Genomic DNA, 20,213 nt, shown 5'->3' with positions numbered 1-20,213 from the left:
CCGTCTTCCACAGAATTAAAAAAAGGATTTTCATCAGACAAATGTTGCAAGATTTGATTATTTTCCCTTTCCTCTCCTCTAAACGGCGAAATCCATCAGACTGGATCAGCGTGGTCCATGATGCCTCCCATGGGAATAGGAAGGGAACTACCAGAGAGAACTGGGAAAGGCCTTACCACCGGAAATCTCAAATTCACAAAGTCCTTCCAGATAATTCATCGTTGGGGTGCAACTTATCTCATTAGCATGTTTAAGCGAATTAGGCCACAGCAGGGAAAACAGGACGACAGAAACACAATTATGCCACCAAAGACCCCTGGCAGAATTGTTCGCAATCCCTCCATCCCTTTCCTCCTGGCCGACTTCCCCTCACTCAAACTTGGACTTGGCACTTTTCCCCCTTCCCCGGATGTTCAGGAGAAGCAGGAGGCCCAGGCAAAGAGTGGCAGGGGCGCACATGGCGATGGGTTCTTTCAAAACCAAGAGGGTGTAGATGGCACCTGCAAAGAGAAGAAGAGTCCGTTTTTATATGCAGATTTTCTCTATCTTTTAAGGAGAATCAAACAGGCTTACGATTGCCTTCCCTTCCCCTCCCCACAACAGACAACTTGTGAGGTAGGTGGGGCTGAGAGAGTTCAGATAGACTGAACTAGCCCAAGGGCACCCAGCTGGCTTCATGTGTAGGAGCGGGGAAACCAACCTGGTTCATCAGATTAGAGTCCGCCACTCACGTGGAGGAGTGGGGAATGAAAGCTAGTTCTCCGGATTAGAGTCCGCCGCTCTTAACCACTACACCACGCTGAAGACATTTGTATCCAAAAGGCCAGATCTCCTCCCCTCTTATTCATCACCCTAGAAATCTCATCCACATTCTCCCTGCAGCGTCAGCAACATTAGCACACCAGCCGCCCAGGCTATGGATCTCTGGCATGTTAGGTCGCAATGCCCCCTGCTGGAAATCACAATCTTGTTCCCCGCCACCCATTTCCTTAGGAAGTGGGAAGTTTCAGGGGCAGCCTTTTACCCAAACCATTTCCCTCAGAGGAGAGCATATGGTACCTTTCGTAAAAAAAAGAACTGTTTCGTAACAAGGGCACAGGTTGAGCAGATGGGAACCAAGTGCACACACACAGTCATGAAGAAGAGTTGGTTTTTTATATGCAGACTTTCTCTACCACTTAAGGAAGAATCAAACCGGCTTACAATCACCTTCCCCTCCCCACAACAGACACCCTGTGAAGTAGGTGGGGCTGAGAGAGTGAGTAGCTCAAGGTCACCCAGCCGGCTTCGTGCATAGGAGTGGGGAAACAAATCCAGTTCACCAGATTAGCCTCTGCCGCTCATGTGGAGGAGTGGGGAATCAAACCAGGTTCTCCAGATCAGAGTCCACAGCTCCAAACCACTATGCCACGCTGGCTCCCAAGCAACCACAAAGAGTTCCCAAGCAACATCGGCCCAGTTCCATTACCTCTTAAGAAAACCTCTTTGCTGCTTTCTGCATCCAGCCCCAAAGCTCAATCAGTTGCAACTTGATTGCAGAGGAGATAAGAAAGTTCCCGCTATGCTTGTGCGGGATAAAGAGAGGCACCCCGAAGCCAGCCTTGAGCGCCAGGCCTGTGTTTTCATAAATTAACTGCCAGACAACCCTTACCTATCATGATGATAGTGAGGACGAAATTGCTAAGCTCTTGCAGCAGCTGCGGCCCGAAGGCTAAGAGTAAGCCAGCCACTACTTCTGTCCAGCCCACCACTTCAAGGTACCGACCCGGCTCTGGCTTGTAGCCAAACTCTTTCAAGGGGAAAACATCAGCAAACTGCACAAACTGGGATTTCTGGAAAAGAAGGAGGCATTTGGATAGGTGAGTCAATCTGAAGAGCAGCCTTTGATGCCAGCAGAAAGTTCCAGGAAATTCATTAGCCAAATAATCAAAAAGGTATTTGTATTTCAAAAGATGTGCTTGATTGAAAAAAAAAAAGGAATATAATTTCAGCATTATTTTAGCCACACATACTGCCCGTGCCACAAAAACGGGCATACCAATCATCCACTTTCAGGAAAAAGGGTTCTAGCCCTTATGGAAGCTGGAAAATGAGGGGCCGTGGCTCAGAGGTAGAGCATCTACTTGGCATGCAGAAGGTCCCCGGTTCAATCCCCAGCGTGTCCAGTTGAAAGGACAGTAGGTGATGTGAAAGACCTCAGCCTGAGACCCTGGAAAGCCGTTGCCGGTCAGAGTAGACAATACTGAACTTGATGTACCAAGGGTCTGATTCAGTATACGGCAGCTTCATGAGTTCAAAATTCTAGAATTTGGCTGCACTATGAAAGATCCAATTGCTTCCAGCATTATTCAGCTACTACATATAAATCATCCAGACCAACTTGGATTTTTTTTTAAAAACCAAACTGTACTGTGGTGTTTTGCCCCCATCAATACTGTGTCTGTTTTATTTCTACGTTTTAATGTGGAGTTTTAAACGTATCTTGCTGTGACCTAAAATGTAGGCCAGTGGATTTCTGTGTGGAGGTTATTAGCCCAAGTGGCAAGTGAAGAAAATAAGTCTGTATGGAAGTTATTAGCCTGGGTGACAAGTGAAGCTTTGTGGAAGTTATTGGTCTAAGTGGCCAAGTGAGAAAATAAGCCTGTGTGCTTAAGGTCTATTGAAGGGACCATTTCACCTATGTACCATTTCACCTATCTGAATCCATTACGCTTACAGAAACCACTACACCATTTTACTCATAAATAAACTCTATTCATGTTTAAGATACAGCTGTTTGTTTTAGAGTAAAGGATCCTCTTCTACCATATACAACTAAGCCATCCTGGTCTTTGGGTCCAACTAAGAATCCCAAGGCAAGAGCCTTTGGTGGCAGTGAACTTAAGAAAGGCAAGGAGGCAGCATAACACAAGTCACCTCAGAACACTTAAGAGAGGTGCCCTTATACAGAAATTCACGTACAGGGGTCGCATAGACTGGCAGTGCATTCACACATGCCAAATAATGCACTTTCAATCCACTTCCAAAGCACTTTGCAGCTGGATTTTACTGCGTGGAATGACAAAATCCACTTGCAAACAATCACTAAAGTAGATTGAAAGTGCATTATTTAGCATGTGTGAACACATGAAGCTGCCTTATACTGAATCAGACCCTCGGTCCATCAAAGTCAGTATTGTCTACTCAGGCCGGCAGCGGCTCTCCAGGGTCTCAGGCAGAGGTCTTTCACATCACCTCCTTGCCTAGTCCCTTTAACTGGAGGTGCCAGAGACTGAACCTGGGACCTTCTGCATGCCAAGCACATGCTCCACCACTGAGCCACGGCCCCTCCCTTAAAAAGTGTCCTGGAATGGAAAACATTAGATGCACCATTGGAGAAAACTAAACACCCTGTTACAATAGCCTTAGGTAAAGTTCTAAAACCTGTAACTTTTTGTATACATGTTATTTTTTTGTTAAAAAAAGAAGTAATTTCTCCTTATAACAAAGCAAAGGAACAGCAAGATCTTCACTGGAGCACACAAGTTAGTTCACATAAACAAAAACACTTGCCAATTTAACTGAAACATGTTTACAAACAATAGACCCGTGATATTATCCATCAGAGCTAACTAATGCCACAGACTATTTTGGGATCAACATAATTAAAAAAATAATTTGTGTTTGCTGAATTAGTTCAATGCATACTCAGATTTTACGTATTAAATAAAATATTCATGCCATCTGTCCTGTATTCAAGGCAGCTAATGGTAAACAAGCAATACATGAATCAGAAAGACCTGTTTAAACCTGCTGTTTGAAAAATCCTCTGTAGATAACCACTTAATCATTTTTGGTATCTGTTCAGAACAGAGGTTTCGACAGTGCAATATTAAGATTTCACTGGTATGCAACTGTATTTTTGATTTCACAGCCTGAATCAATCAGGTAAAGGGGAAAGAGACTAAAAAGAAATTTAAAAAACAACAACCTTGAATCAGCTGTTGGCTTGCATTTTAAGAACAGCCTTTGGTTCAAGTAGTTTTCATTTTGTTTTCCCATTTCCATCCCCAAGCATTTCTAATGCAATCATGAATAAGAAAGGGAAGGGTTTCATAGGAAACTAAAGGCCACTGCACTTCAGAATTGCCCATATTTACAGGGCTCCGCTATAATTCCAGGACAGCCCCCTGTCCTTCTCTAGGTGCAGGAGGGAAGCTTCAATACTTCCGATATTTTGGAGGTTCTGTACAACTTCGAGAAGACCCAACCCAATCGGGAGCAGCACACATTTTGAATGGCTATCAAAACCACCCACTGCTGTTTCTCCAACTGCACAGGAACCTCCAAATGTTTACCCAGGAATTCCCGACATGGGAGGCATGGGACCCCTCCAATGTGTTTCCATGTGTCCTCATCCCTGGCTTCTCTTCACCACATTGCAGCACCGGGTGCCGCCTTCGCATCTGTAGCCTTTCAGCCTCCACTGTAGAAGCACTCTTGGCCTAGAACAGGGGCGGGGAACCTTTTTTCTGCCAAGGGCCATTCGGATATTTATAACATCATTCGCGGGCCATACAAAATTATCAACTTAAAAATTAGCCTGCTATATTCGGTCAAACATTTAGCCAAGAGGCACGACTGGAGACAGCTCCGAGTGTCTGCCACACAGAGCTACTCGCTTTTGAGCTCTGCTGTCCCCAGCTGGGCCCAAGAGATTCAGGCAGGGCAGCATCCTTCTGAGCCAGAGATCTGCCAGGAAGGGCCAGACCAAATGATTTTGCGGGCCTTATACGGCCCCCGGGCCTGACGTTCCCCACCCCTGGCCTAGAACCTCCCAACATCTTATGACTGGCCAAAGTGTTCTGTGGCAACCATTTTGTGGCGATGCCCACTTCCCAGTCCAAAAATTCCACCAGCACTCACAACAAATTTGGGGGCCCTTTGCATATGACATGGGTGTAACATGGCAGAGAGGTCCATGGTTCAAATCTCATCTCATCAGGCTAGAATTTGAATGTTAGAAAGCTTGTCAGGCTAGAACTGTGGATCAGTCTGATGGGGCACCCCTTGAGACTCAAGAAAGGTTGGGAAAGAAGGCTGCCCACCCCCACCCACCCCCAAAGCTTCAGGGTGAAAGACCTCCATGTAGACACCCAACTAAGAGAAGAAGAGTTGGTTTTTATATGTCAACTTTCTCTACCACTTAAGGGAGAATCCAACTGGCTTACAATCGCTTTACAATGGCTTCCCTTCCCCTCCCCACAACAGACACCCTGTGATGTAGGTGGGGCTGAGAGAGCTCTAGGAGAGCTGTGACTAACCCAAGGTCACCCAGTTGGCTTAATGCGTAGGAGTGAGGAAACAAATCCAGTTCACCAGATTAGCCTCCACCGCTCATGTGGAAGAGTGGGGAATCAAACCCGGTTCTCCAGGTTAGAGTCCTCCGCTCCAAACTACTGCTGTTAACCACTACACCACACTGGCTCTCGAGTCATGCTGTAGGGCCAACATTTCCCACTAGGCCCCAGAAATTTTAAAATGACTCAGAGACCTAAAGGGAATATCTCTCTTCCATATTCTGGGCTGGACTGCTTGAGGTTTGAAAGGCAAACAATGCACAGATTTATATCAGTGCACTAAGGGTGCTCTTGTACATATTTACGATGTTGTGCAAGCTCATGTGTGCAGCTCACTAATAAAGGACTTGCAACAACCCATGTGTGAGCTTCAGAAACTGTTTTAATTATTAATCTACGTGTCAGTTACCAGTAGCCTTAAGCTATGTATTTTCAGTTCTACCATTGGGCTTTCTTATAGTGGCTCTCTGCTGATCTCTTGTCCCAACTTTTGACAGCAGTTGGCTCTTTAATTATAAAAAATTGCCAACCGCTACCAGAAAACAATGGCAAAATCTCCAGGAATTTTCAGATACCGCCTCTGCATGTCATTGTTTTTTCCCCCGACTTAAAACTTCAAGAGATTGAGCCCTTTCCCACGTGTCAATGAAAAATTTGTGTTTGGGAAAAGCAGTTTAGGAAGGCTTGTGAGTGGGGGAAAGCAAGTACCTTCCAGCTTCCAGGGCTGCAGAGGCCCGCCCTTCCTTCCTTCCAACAACCACCCAAAGAAATATGTCGATGCAAGAGAGGAAGCTTTTTCTGCCTTTATGTTTGCAGCAAGTGCTAACTTGGGGACACTTCAGGTTGTCTGCTTGATGGCTGCACAGGAAATTCTCAGCAGCGGGGCAAATGCCAATCGTCTTTACGCACGGGAGGTTTTGCCTTGGATTTGCTGCTCTCTAGATGTACAGTTTCCCCAGCTGAATTCCCAGAACTCAAAAATAAGCCCCCCTGCAAGGTTTTGACAATCCGGATGGGGAAAATGTGCGTCTGGAAAGCGGCAAATCCAAGGCGAAACCTCTCGTGCGTCAAATGAGAGAGAGAAAGTTTATTACAGGGTTGTCATACTTGCAAGACAGCCCGTTCTCGGGATACTTTCTATATCAGCTTTACCCAACTATGGCCATTTATGCATGGGAGGTTTTTGCCTTGGATTTGCCATTCTCTAGATGCACGCTTTCCCCATCCGAATTCTCCAAACTCTGCATGGGGGCTTATGGTTGAGTTCTGAGAATTTGGATGGGGAAAACGTGCATCTAAAGAGCAGCAAATCCAAGGCAAAACCTCCTGTGCATTAACGGCCAAAGACATTCAACCCTGCATAAAGCTTCTGAATTGTGCGTGCCTTTTTGTCGCAGACAGATAACTACAGAATGTCCGAGACAGAGAAGAACTACCAACTCTTCCAATTAAAACACTGTGTCATGCAAGTGTTGTGACCCAATTATCCGTAGAGTCCAATGAAAGACAATTGGGAGGAGGTTGGATAAAACTAACAGGCTCTTTTATTTGGCCAAAGAACAGAAGCTGGATGCACAGGCTCGAGTTTTACAACTGCCATGCTGCAGAGAGCGATCCACAGTCCCAACCAGCAAAGCCTCTCCAATTCCAATCGGATTCGCGCCAAAACAGTTTGGAAGGCGGAGGTCAGGGCGCCAGGTCCAGGCAGACAGCCAGATCCACACAACCGAGGGCTCTTCGCTGAAGATGAGATCTGTGGCTCACGAAAGCTCACACCCTGCCAGAAATTTAGTGACCCCCTTAAGGTGCTGCTGGGCTCTTGCCCTTTTACACAACTGACAGTGCCAGAGAGCCACAGGACGCTGGCCTCTGCGGTGGGCGGCAAGCAACTTTTTAAATATATATAAAATAATAAATTTATCTTTTAAAAATAATATATATATTATTTTCTTGATTTAAAATGTCACCATATAATACACTTACCCAATGTTAAAAAATACTAATAATACTAAAAAGTCAAATAATATTGCTAAATCAATCACGAATGGACTTCCCCCTCTCCCTCTTCCATCTAAAAATAAATTGTATAAACTTTTGCTAACGGGACCAATCCCACTACAATTCTAATTAATATATTCTTATCCTAGCTAACATTATTAAATCACCACCTAATATAAAATTGAAAAAAAAGTGTAGATAGGGGATTAGATCAAAGAGGATCCTTTAAATGGTCCCATTAAGAATTAATTTTTTCCCCCAAAAATATTAAATACATAGTTTAACAATCAACAAAAACAATATATATATATATTTTTTTTTTAAAGGAACTTCTCCCGCAACTGTTGCCCGCCCTGTTGAACTCGCACCCCGCCGCGCACACGGGGCGGAAGGTTCGCACGAGCGTGGCGCGCTCGGGAGAGGCCTGCAGAAACCAGAAGCGGGGAAACCGCTCCGAAAGGCCCGGCGCTGCCTTCCGCAGCCCGAAGGACGCCCGCGGTCCTGACCTTGCACCACGGGCGCTTGCTTCCGAGGAAGCCTCCCTCTAACGATCCGGCTGCGGGGGGGGGGGGGACTCGGAAACAAGCCCCGTGTCGGTCCGTAGGCTTGCTCATTTGCAAAAAAAAAAACCAAAACCCACAACTAAACCAAGAAACAACGATGCACTGATAGAACACAATGCGTTTTGAGAATTTTGGCTGGGGGGGGGGAAATGTGCATTTGGAGTGGCAGATCCAAGGCAAAGCCTTGGATCTGCCGCTTTCCAAATGCACATTCCCCCCCCCCAGCCAAAATTCTCAAAACGCAAAAATAACCCCCCCTTGCAGAGTTTTGAGGATTCAGACGGGGGGGGGGGAAACGTGCATTTCGAGAGCGGCCGATCCCAGGCCAAACCTCCCCATGATCTTTCCCCCCGGGGGCAGCACGGTCTGCCTCGGTGCACGCCCGCTCGGGAGCGCGCGCCGAGCCAAACCCGGCTGCCCTTTGTCTTCTGGACGTGCATCATTTTTTAATTCTTATTATTATCATTTTTTTTTTTTTTTTGCAAATGAGCAACCCTCCTCCTCCTCCAGGTCTTGCTTGTTTTCATATCTGTTTTTGCGCGCTTCCTCCAACTGCCCGCTGCAAAACGAGCCCGGCCGGATCCCTTTGCGCGCTTCCTCCCCCTCGCCCCCCGCCGCCGCCGCCGCCGCTCACCATCTGCCGGTAAACTTCGCCGGAGATCTGCTCGGTCAGCTTGACGGCCCCGCTGACCACGAAGAAGAGGCCCAAGACCACGCGGAGGGCGGCGAAGAGCAGCGCCATGGCTCTCCGGCTCGCTTTCTTGCTCGGAGGAGGGGGGAAAAGGGAACTGGGGGGGAAAGGGGGAGGAGAGAGAAAACACCGCCGGCCAAAAGGGGAGTTTCTCCCTGCAGGCCGGGGGCGAAGCTCGGGAGTCAACGCCCCACCCAGGCAAGGGGTTCAGAGTCAGATCTATTAGTACGGCATGTGCCAGTAAAACATTCGTGTCATCTATGCGAGTGTGTGTGTTTTTATATAATAAGTTTTTTTATTATTTTCTCATTTTATGTGTGTTCAGTGCCGTCAAGTCGCCTCCGACTCATGGCGACCCTATGAATGAAAGTCCTCCAAAATGTCCTATCTTTGACAGCCTTGCTCAGATCTTGCAAAAAAGCCTTTCTCAGATCTTGCAAAAAAGCCTTGCTCAGATCTTGCAAAAAAGCCTTGCTCAGATCTTGCAAAAAAGCCTTGCTCAGATCTTGCTGTGGCTTCTTTTATTGAGTCCATCCATCTCTTGTTGGGTCTTCCTCTTCCTCTTTTCCTGCTGCCCTCAACTTTTCCTATCGTGACGGTCTTTTGTGACTCTTGTCTCGTGACGTGACCAAAATACGACAGCCTCAGTTTAGCCATTTTAGCTTCTAGGGTCAGTTCAGGCTTGATTTGATCTAGAACCCACTGGTTTGTTTTTTTGGCAGTCCACGGAATCTGTAACACTCTCCTCTCATTTTATACATCATATAAATCATTTTCCAATAATACTTAACAATATAAAATTGAATCCATAAAGATTTCTAATCTAAAAAAAAAATAACAAAGCATAATTGACTTCCCCTTTACTCTCTTCTGTCCATGCGTGTGTGTGTGTGTGTGTGTATAAAGTGCCTTCAAGTCGCAGCCGAGACCCCTTGATGGAGTTTACATCCTCCCCCTATTGCCATCCTTTCCTGGGAGAATGGGAGAAGCTACCGTTTCCCTTCTCTTAGCAGACTCCTCTCGGGAGATAACCATTCAAGTAGCCAAATTCCGCCTCCGGTCTAGCGGGATACGTGAAAGGCTAACTGAAAACCTTTCCCCGTAGAAGATCTTTCCTCCTCTTCAAATCATCCTTCCAGAATCATCAACTTTTATTATTTTATTTTATTATTTTAACCTAACTTTGATTTTTTACCTAGAGCTGATATTGTATCGAAATAAGACTTGACTTGACTAGTATAAACTTGACTTGACTTGGAGACCCCTTTATGGGGTTTTCATGGCAAGAGACTAACAGAGGTGGTTTGCTGGTGCCTTCCTCTGCACAGCAACCCTGGACTTCCTTGGTGGCCTCCCATCCAAATACTAACCAGGGCTGACCCTGCTTCGCTTCTGAGATCTGACGAGATGAGGCTAGCCTGGGCCATCTATACATGAGATAAAAGATTACGTCGATTTTTTTTAAGACCATACCTGACTAAAGTTCTTGACTAATATTTAAGAAACTAAAATTCACTAAATATTAAAAGGAGGGGGGGAATCTAGTTGCCATGACCCAGCCAATTTGGCTTTGGTTAAATTTATTGCATTGGATTATTATGCTACTTGTGGATGTTTGCATGTCAATATACTAATTAATATAGCGTATTATGTTTCCTTGAGGAATTTAAGAATATTAGTTTGTGCATAAATTGAAAAAAGTATTGGACAGTGTTCTTTCATAGGAGCCCTTCATGCTGTCATTTTCCATTAGCCAGTTCTATTACAGCATAGGTATTTGTTTGCATTATGACCCAACTTTAAGTAGCGTACTTTATATATGACTGCTAATCAGATCTGTAAATATGGCGAAACCAGTAAAATATTCATATCAATTACAAAATAGAATTAAAAGATACAATATCTAAAGCTATGGGATACAGAATTCTTAAATGGATACATAAATTAGCTAAAAACCTCAAATATAACATTTTCCGTTTCAGGATCTTGTATATTGCAGCACAGAATTTAGCTACTTGTTTCATTGTCTGGGCTGACCCTTCCCATAGGAGATTCCTCAGCCTCCCTTCCTCAGAGCTGTCCTTTGTTAGATTAAGGAGAGAGGAAATTAGTTTAGGCAAGGAGTTTGTTTGTTGGGCTTGGAGACGGAGGGGTGCATGGATTGGACTGATTCCAAGCCCTGTTCACAAGTGCCGACAAATGCAGGGATGTTAGATGCAAAAGCCAAACCCTCGCTCTATGGCACAGAACCACCAAGAACGAGGACGACTCAGGTTCTTTTTTTTGGAAGCAAGAGGTAACTTTATTTGCCGGCAGGAAGAGGCCTGTCTCAGGACAGAAAATACAACTCTTCAAAAAGCAAGCAGTACAAGTGAATATTTATACTTTTTGTGAGTCCTTTGTCTAGTTCAGGCTCTTATCTTCAGTTACCTACTACGCATGCCCATAATCTCACATACTTTGGACTTTGGCTTAATTAACCCTGGACTTTGGCTGACTTCGGCCTTTTTTTCTATCTTCTTTTGGTTCCTCATGCCAACGTCTATACCTGTGGTAAACAGATACCTTCTCTACCTTCCCCGAGTGAGATAACACATGATGTTCATCCTTGGCATACATTTGTCCAATTAGCCAGGTGTGTTATCCGACAGTCTGTAAATTACTGCATGATTTAATATGTTATTGGAGAGGCATCTAAGCTATTGTCTTATCTGGTGAACTTCTGCCTTTAGGGTGGGCAGAACAATCGGTGCTTAGAGCAGGGCATTGGGGAGATTGGGTACGCTTCTTATCTTCTGTCTCCTACAACCGCATCAGACGTTTGTGAATCCACAGCTCTTTTAATCCATTTCAGAAAGCTGCTCTCATTATTTTCATTAACCATTAGCTTCAGCCTACAGGGACATCCTGCGTATAAGGGGCCAGAGCCTGTTCATTTGACAACCTGGACCATTTACACATGGTAGGTTTTAGTTTGCCGCTCTCTAAGGTAAAGGTAAAGGTCCCCTGTGCAAGCACCAAGTCATTCCTGACCCATGGGGTGACGTCACATCCTGACTTTTCCTAGGCAGACTTTGTTTACGGGGTGGTTTGCCAGTGCCTTTTCCCAGTCATCTTCCCTTTACCCCCAGCAAGCTGGGTACTCATTTTACCGACCTGGGAAGGATGGACGGCTGAGTCAACCTTGAGCCGGCTACCTGAAACCAACTTCTGTCAAGATCGAACTCAGGTCATGAGCAGAGCTTGGACTGCAGTACTGCGGCTTACCACTCTGCACCACGGGGTTCCTTTGCCGCTCTCTAGCTGCATGTTTTTTCCCATCTGAATTCTCAAAACTCAAAAAGAAGCCCCCATGCAGAGTTTTGAGAATTTGGATGGGGAAAATGTGCATCTAGAGAGCAGCAAAATCCATGGCAAAACCTCCCATGTACAAATGGCCCTGGATAACAGGTCACAACTTACAGTCGACGCCCATGCATATTGCAAGGAAGAGTGTACATCTGTTTGTAAGAAAGAGCCAATGCACGTTCACTTTACCAAGGAAACCTGGGAAATGGATCAGTGTGGGGGTTTCACTCACAGATTCAGCTGTATGTGTCTTAAAATGTAAAGTGAGAATTACGCTATGCACATATGAAGGACAAGCAAGTGTACACCATACACAGATGGCACATGCACTCAATACAACTTGTGAAAAGGGCTCATGCCAGACTTGGAGGTTGTGCAATACAAGAGTACTTCTGAGCAAGTGCAGAATGTAATGTTAACCAAGGGCAGGTTGGTCTCCTGTTTCTCACCTTTATGGACTCTTCCTATTACAGTTCTGCCTGCAAATCTAAAAATAACATTATGGACAAAAATATTATTTTTGCAAAAAACTGACTTGTGTATGTATTGGAGGGACTATTTATTTAGCCCTGTTTGTTGGTCCTCTGGGGCGGCTTGTTGGCCATCTGTGTGAACCAGGATGCTAGAGCAGAAGGACCACAGGTCTGACACAGCAAAGTACGCCCTGTTCCATGCTTACTCCAAGGATCCAAGAACAGCATTCACAGTTTTTTGCAACTAGCGTATGGGGTACATCAGAATGATGGACAAATGACTGGCCCCAAGCCATCAAGCAAACTTTATGAAAGGGTCAGAATTTGAACCTGGGTTGCCTCAATCCTAGTCCAACACTCTAACCACAACCGCACACTGTGACAGGAAGAAAGGGCTTGAGAAAAGCAGGGAAGGTCTGGCATGATTTCATTAAGCACATGTATATGTTATACTGAATTATTTCATATACGGTATACTTTATGGTCAATGTTGTTTCATATTGAAATGTTTTGATGTTCAACACGTTAGAGACCCTATTTGGGTGGAAAGGCAGCATAGATTTTTTAAAATAATAAAACATTTTAAAACCAATTTTATGCTGCCTTTCCACCCGGCGTCCACAAGGCAGCGAACGTTTTAAAAAAATGAAAACATTTAAGTAATTTAAAATGCAGTTCAAATTATAAAATAACTCAATTAAAAACACTGGAAGGAGGGTCAGTAACCAACATTAAGGTGTGTGCCAAATGAAACAAGAGACAGCAATACAGGGTGACAGATCAACAACAATAATAACGGTGAATAAATGCCAGCTTCCCCAAAGGTTTGAGGAGTTGCTTCCTCCGCTTAACCAACTAGAGTAAAACTAACATATCACTTTTACCTTCTTGTAAATTAACTGGCTCCTGGGCAAAGAATGAGAGAGGGAGAGTTAGTTTTGATATGCCAACTTTCTCTACCACTTAAGAATCAAACCCGCTCACAATCACCTTCCCCTCCCTGCAACAGACACCCTGTGGGGGAGGTTGAGTTGAGAGCGCTCTAAGAGAGCTGTGACTAACCTAAGGTCACCCAGTTGGCTTCATGTGTAGGAGTGGGGAAGCCATCCTGGTTCACCAGATTAGCGTCCGCCATTCATGTGGAGGAGTGGGGAATCAAACCCAGTTCTCCAGATTAGAGTCTACCACTCATGTGGAGTGGGGAATCAAACCCAATTCTCCAGATTGTAGTCCACAGCTCTTAACCACTACACCACACTGGGTCACCACAGAACCAAGGATTTGCCTTCTGCTGTTGAAAAGGAACAATTAGGAAAAGAGAAAGTATAGTTATTTCAGATTAGCATCATGGCAGATACATTTGCATATGCAAAGCACCAGCAACAAAGATCCGTGGACTCAAACAGCACTTAATCAAGTTATGAGACACAGCAATTACAATACCCAAAGGAAGGCAAAGGAAAAATCCATTTGAAAGGATATGGAAATGGTTGGTAATCGATTAGAACGGCAGAGAGAATTGATAAATTGTCTCTTAAGAAACAGAAATGAAACTCCCTGAATGACAGATATGGAGAGTAAATGATGATGCCTCCTTGAAGTGGCAGCGATCTGTATTTTTTTAAAGTCTATTTTTAATCCTGCCTCTTCTGTATAGCAGAGTTCGCATAACAGGAGACACATTGCTTGTATGTTATGCAAGCTACTCATCAGGAAGAACTGCATGTAAAGTAGTCTTCCTGCATATTCAAAGCAACAAGAAGGGAACCATAGACCAAGCAGCTTCCTTGGTGCCAGAAATATTTGTAAAAGAGATCTGTGGTGATTTAAGATAAAATTATGCATAGTATGGAGAGAGTGGACAGGGAGAAGCTTTTCTCCCTCTCTCATAATACTAGAACGCGGGGTCATCTGCTGAAGCTGGAGGGTGAGAGATTCAAAACTGATAAAAGGAAGTACTTCCTCACACAACGCATAGTTAAATTGTGGAACTCCCCGCCCCAGGATGTGGTGATGGCTGCCAACTTGGAAGGCTTTAAGAGGGGAGTGGACATGTTCATGGAGGAGAGGGCTATCCATGGCTACTAGTCAAAATGGATACTAGCCATGATGCATACCTATTCTCTCCAGGATCAGAGGAGCATGCCCATTGTATTAGGGGCATTGGAACATAAGGCAAGACAACGCTGCTGCAGTCGTCTTGTTTGTGGGCTTTCTAGAGGCACCTGGTTGGCCACTGTGTGAACAGACTGCTGGACTTGATGGGCCTTGGTCTGATCCAGCATGGCTTTCTTATGATCCACAACAGTAACTTTCCAACTTTATTAAATGGGCGATCGCTCTTTCCCTATGCAGTCTTACCAGCCACTGTAGAGATAGCTGGATGTTGCCCCAGCACTTATTTTCAACACTTATACCCCACTTTCCCTTGTGGCTCCAGGCAGCTTACAAGTCAAAGTTCAAAAAATATTTTAAAAAACAACAACGGGAAACCCCTTCTCTCCAAAAGATATCCCATTAAAAGCCCAGGCAAACAAAATGGCCTGGCAGCTCCTCCTGAAGATTTCTTAGTGACTCTCCCTTCACCTCCTCAGGTTCCACAGGGTGGGGTGCTACAGTGGAAAAGGAATGGACTCTGGTTGATGCCAGGCTTTGTCCATTCCCCCCACTTTAAGTGGGGGAATGGACAATAGGTGGCAGTCTGAAGACTGTAGCTGGCATCAGGGACATATTGGAGAGAGTCTCCTTCAGCTATGTGGGTTCTACTCCAGGCTTTAAAGGTTGGCCAGCACTTTGAACCGGGCTCAGAAACAAACTGGCAGGCAACGTAGCTGTTTTAAGATGAGCAAGGCACATTCTCCTTGGCTAGTCCCCTACAATAATCGGGCTTTCAGATTCTGAACCAGATCAACTTTCCAGGTTGTCTTCGAGGACAGTTCGATGTACAGTGCATTACAGAAATCAACCACAAGCTTACATAAGTATGGTTCAGTGTAGCCAGAGTGGCTGAGTCTAATGAGAGCGTTGGCTAGCCAGATGAAACTGATAGAAGGTACTATATCACCCCCAAATGGCCTGCCAAGAAGCCGCTCTCCAAAAACCCTTCTTGGCGTATGGGTTGGTAACTGAAGACCAGGCAATGTACATTCCAGGAGGGGGTGGGGTGGAATTTGACCTTGGGAACTCTACATGCTTACCCTAATCTAGGCCAATGGCTATAGCTGCATAGAGGTTGGATCCTTTAGGTTTCAAGAGCCAGCGTGGTGTAGTGGTTAAGAGCGGTGGTTTGGAGCAGTGGACTCTGTTCTGGAGAACCGGGTTTGATTCCCTCTTCCTCCACATGAGTGGTGGAGGCTTATCTGGTGAACTAGATTTGTTTCCCCACTCCTACACACGAAGCCAGCTGGGTGACCTTGGGCAAGTTACAGCTCTGTTAGAGCTCTCTCAGTCCCACCTCCCTCACAGGTGTCTGTTGTGGGGAAGGGAAGGTGATCATAAGCAGGTTTGATTCTCTCTTAAATGGTAGAGAAAGTTGGCATATAAAAACCAACTCTTCTTCTATTTTACAGGCTTCGCAAAAGCCGATTATATATGGCTACTAGTGCTCACCAACATCTATTTAAAAAATTTCCATTAGAATATTTCTCTACACTGTTTTTGCTTTGCAAGTGCTCAAAAAAACAGGGCGGGAAGGCATTTGTTCCCCTCTTCAAACACATGTATTATCTATGGACACTTGCATAGACATGTGTCAGTGCTGCACCACAAAGACCCATAACAGCTTCAGTTGTGCCTGCATAGAACAGAAATGTGGGGCTGCACGGAAACCATGAAAAACGTTTCATCTTTTTCACCACCACTGACCATGGGAGATCACTTCTGGAACCTAACCTAGTTCAAGTTCAATTTATTACGGTCATTTGACCAGCATTATAAAAATACAGAAATGCATATCCTCAGCCTTACTAATAAAGACAAGGCAAATTTAAAAACAAACCATAGGAATTCTATAAAAAAAGAATATGACTGTTGTTAAAATAAAGTTAAAAATTACCGCTGTGCTTTCCAAGCCCTACATATTAACATGCAGTATCTAGCGACCTGGATCGAGATCTGGAGATTATTGCCTGCTAGGAACCTAACCTAAGCTTACATAATCTCCAGAGAAACTTTGTAAGCAGGTTCCTCACCACACCGCCCACCACTCCACTCCAGTGTTTTCAGAGGATGGAGTCCTCCAAGCTGAGCATGCTCAGTTTATCAGTTGCTTCCAAGAACCCTTCGTCCGTTGACTCGACATCGGCCGCCTTTTTCCCACTGGGGACGTAAACGTGGATCTCCGTCTTGCGTCTTCTGTACCGGTCTGAGCTGGCCAAGGGTACAGTCACCCCACTGATCACTAAATCCTGTGCCGTGGGATCAGCTGAGGATCCGAGATGAAGATGCTGGCGACGCCTTCGTGGGAGGCCACAACTGTCTTGATGGGGAGGCGGCTTCACTTCGAGGCGGACAGGGCTGGAAAAGTGAAGGTAGGTGTATTTTTTCCTCGAGTGACTTTGCGATCTCATATTGGAAAGGGGGTCGTTCCGATTTCCACCACCTTTCAGCCAGTGCGATGCATCTGGATGTTCTAAGACAGGCAGTCGGATGCTCTTCCAACGGCCTGGGCACACAGATTGCTTCATTTTGGTCCCAAGGGCTTTGTGCTTGTTCTGTGTTTTAAAAATAAAGGTCAATTGCTGGGAGTGACTGGTAGTATTTTGTAGAAACCAGCTTGCATTTTTTGTAACAAGGAAGTTATGCAAAGGCGTGCGGGCCTAGTCTGTCATAACACTCCTGCCTGCCTCAACCCTGGTACGTATGCTGTCTGGGATCCAGTTCAGTTGAGGAAACGCACACTTTAGACAAGCATTGTGTGTGTGTGTGTGATTCGCTCATCAAACACATCAGGTGTCTCACAGAATGTGTTAAAAAAAATTAGCCATTGCCATTTAAATCGCATACTGCAAATACCAACCTAAAAGGGAATTACTAAATTGCATTGCTAAGGCACAATCCCTATACGTCACTGAAGAGATAAGGAAACACTGCATTTAAAACTGTGCAGACACACTAACTTGTTTTGTATTAATGGCCACAGAGACCTATAGGAAGCAGTTAGACCACTGGTCCATCCACATTTGTACGGTGTGATCAGCAGTTCTTAAATATTTTTCACATGACGGCTGCCAGATTCTTTAAGAGATGGCTGGGACTGAACGCAGGATTGTGCATGTCCGTGAACGTGTGTAGCACTAAGCCCTCAAACATACATCATTGGATGTAATGTTTTGTAGGTTATTCTTACAAGGAGCTGGGCAGAAGCAGAGTGACTATCAGCGGGGGGGGGGGGCTATACTTGGTTACAGGGGAAAGTGAAGCGTATTGTTAATCAAAACAAGACTGATACAGCTGTTGGGGTCTTCTGCATATTATAGATTACTCCACATAGATAGCTCCACATTATGGATTAGACAACTTACTTTTAAGAAATCGAAGCATCTGCTTGGCATACAGAAGGTCCCAGGTTCAATCCCCGGCATCTCGTTAAAGGGACTAGGCCTCGGGTCTGATTCAATATAAGGCAGCTTCATATGTTCAACCCCCACACTTCCCTACCGTTAACAAATGGGCCATGGGAAAACCTAGCTCTTAACCGATGCATGTTTTTTATTTTCACTTTGTTTCCCACAGCCAATGCTTTTTAGAAAAATCCAGGCGCTGAGGGTACCACTTGCAATTACAAAGTACTGAAAATAGTTACAAGTTGCTTGCAGTTCAGTTTATCTTATCTTCTTTGGGATTCTGAAGTCTAAGAAAAACAAGGGAGAACATGGGACTTTGATCTCAATACGTAAGGTATTTATGGCACTTCACCAGCTGAACAGCGCTTCAAGAAGTTCAACTGTTCCTAGGCTTTCCAGCACTCTTTTGCAGGCCTTAGATCTAGAAATCTTTTGGTTTTAATCACGTTTAATAGGCCCTGAAGCATCACATCAACTGTAAGAACATATTACATTATCTCCCCCCAGGGCTTCTGGGAGGAATGAAGAAAGCCACACACAAGCTCACCTGGAGAAGAGTCCCACTGTGCTTTTCCAGTGATCTCCAGTTGAAGTGCTGGTAACCACCAAGATGGGAATGCTGTATAGGTGGACAGGGAGCCACGGCAGTCCTGCTGGCCCCCAGGAGAGCAATGTAGGCACTATATTCCCTCATTAGTGTAATTTCTTAACTGATCGGGACCCTAAATTATGAAACCAGCTGGAAAATTGCAGAGCTTGAAGCTTTGAGCTCAGTGCCTTCTCTAATGAGAACGTTCCCCAGATGCTTCCTTCCCCTAGTCCACTCCCCCTGCCTTAGAGGCAGTTCTTAGTTTACAGATTAATAATTCAGTCTGAATTCCACACAATATCCATTGCCAAGAGGGCTGGGGTTAATTAACAACATACAAAAGGAGTCAAACTTGCTGACAGGCTCTGTAACCCGAGGCTTTTCCTTGTAGCAAAATGGTTGCAGTACCCAGCTTACTGGGGGTAAAGGGAAGATGACTGGGGAAGGCACTGGCCAACCACCCAGTAAACAAAGTCTGCCTCACCCCATGGATAAGGAATGACCTGGTGCTTGCACAGGGGGCTTTTACCTTTATTAACCCAAGAGCCGCAGGGTGGGAAAGCGCCTGAATTTAGTTAGTTGAAGATGCAAGACACTAGGCAAGAGGATTGCCACCATTCGATTCTTACACAGTGCAGGAGCACAAGGCTTTTGTTTGAAACAGGAAGGGGATATGGCTGGCTAATCTTTACAACCCTCATCCTTCTGTCTGTTCTCCAAGAGAACCATCAGTTCAGCTTGCAATTTATTTTGAAAAATAATGATTCATAACGATATTTCAAACGTGACTCTTTATAGTTCTCTAGCCCCTCCCAGCAAGCTTTAGTGCATTATGGAAGAACACATGCAACGCATTATTTTTAAAAACGCTCTTGCTGAAGGTTGTGTATATAGCAACAATTCAGTTTGCAAGCAGACCAAAGCCATATATGCATGAAAGGTTTTGCCACTCTGCAGATACACAATTTTCCCAGCCGAATTCTCAGAACTCTGCATGGGGGCTTATTTTTGAGTTTTGAGAACTTGGATGGGAAAAATGTGCATCTACAGCGCAGCAAATCCAAGGCAAAACCTCCCATGCATAAATGGCCCAAGTTACACATACATGCATGTGTGATTTCTCATGCTGTGAAGGCAGAAAATTCATTTGTGCCATCTAATGGCTCACAGTCATTTTATTTAGGTGCAAAGCCTGCTGCCCAAAAACACCTCATCAAGGATTAGATCTAATAATTCAGAGGGCTTACAGGCCCCTCCAGGAGGAAAAAACTGCTCCGCTTCAGAACAGAGGTGGGCGAGATTGCTTCCCAGCGACAAAAGCTTCTGCCCTACTTAAAGCTGTGTACTCTTCAGTGTGCTTGACCACAACGCGCAGGGAGGTGGTTCAGTTACCAGACCAGAGAACTAAATATATAGCCTGTATTTAGGATGACATGTGAAGATTTCTTGAAGCTCAGAGGGGCATTAGTGTAGCTAATTTCTCATCCTTAATACCAATTTACTGTTAGTCCTTACAAAAAAATAAATTTTAACGTAGGATGACTCATCAATTGTCTTAGTGGCTTTCCTGAATCACAAACCGGCAAACTCCACCATCCAGCATCACGCTGCTGTTGTAAGACACCATCCCCACAACCAATTATTTGTG

The 20,213-nt window shown here is 45.0% G+C and overlaps 1 protein-coding gene across 1 annotated transcript; it reads right to left on the bottom strand.

The window, feature by feature from the left end:
- Nucleotides 1-349: 349 nt before the first annotated feature.
- On the bottom strand, nt 350-8,643 carry TMEM35B (transmembrane protein 35B). Its single transcript, XM_056847644.1, has 3 exons — nt 8,535-8,643; nt 1,652-1,832; nt 350-500 (listed from the first exon to the last, which is right to left on the bottom strand). Exons 1-3 carry the CDS (start codon nt 8,640-8,642, stop codon nt 370-372), a joined length of 420 nt encoding a protein of 139 aa, XP_056703622.1. The 5' UTR covers nt 8,643; the 3' UTR covers nt 350-369.
- Nucleotides 8,644-20,213: the final 11,570 nt, after the last annotated feature.

The sequence above is a fragment of the Euleptes europaea genome, chromosome 3, assembly GCF_029931775.1.
Source record: "Euleptes europaea isolate rEulEur1 chromosome 3, rEulEur1.hap1, whole genome shotgun sequence".
NCBI classification, from domain to species: Eukaryota; Metazoa; Chordata; class Lepidosauria; order Squamata; family Sphaerodactylidae; genus Euleptes; species Euleptes europaea.
The sequence above is the reverse complement of the archived record's forward strand: the minus strand, read 5'-3'. Positions and strand labels throughout refer to the sequence as shown.

What these genes read in the sequence shown, in the direction of transcription:
- TMEM35B (XM_056847644.1), bottom strand. Translation starts at nt 8,642, where the DNA reads ATGGCGCTGCTCTTCGCCGCCCTCCGCGTGGTCTTGGGCCTCTTCTTC. An exon ending in GCGAAGTTTACCGGCAGATG is followed by an intron (nt 1,833 to 8,534) that starts GTGAGCGGCGGC and finishes CTTCTTTTCCAG; the next exon opens with AAATCCCAGTTTGTGCAGTT. An exon ending in CCTCACTATCATCATGATAG is followed by an intron (nt 501 to 1,651) that starts GTAAGGGTTGTC and finishes TTCTCTTTGCAG; the next exon opens with GTGCCATCTACACCCTCTTG.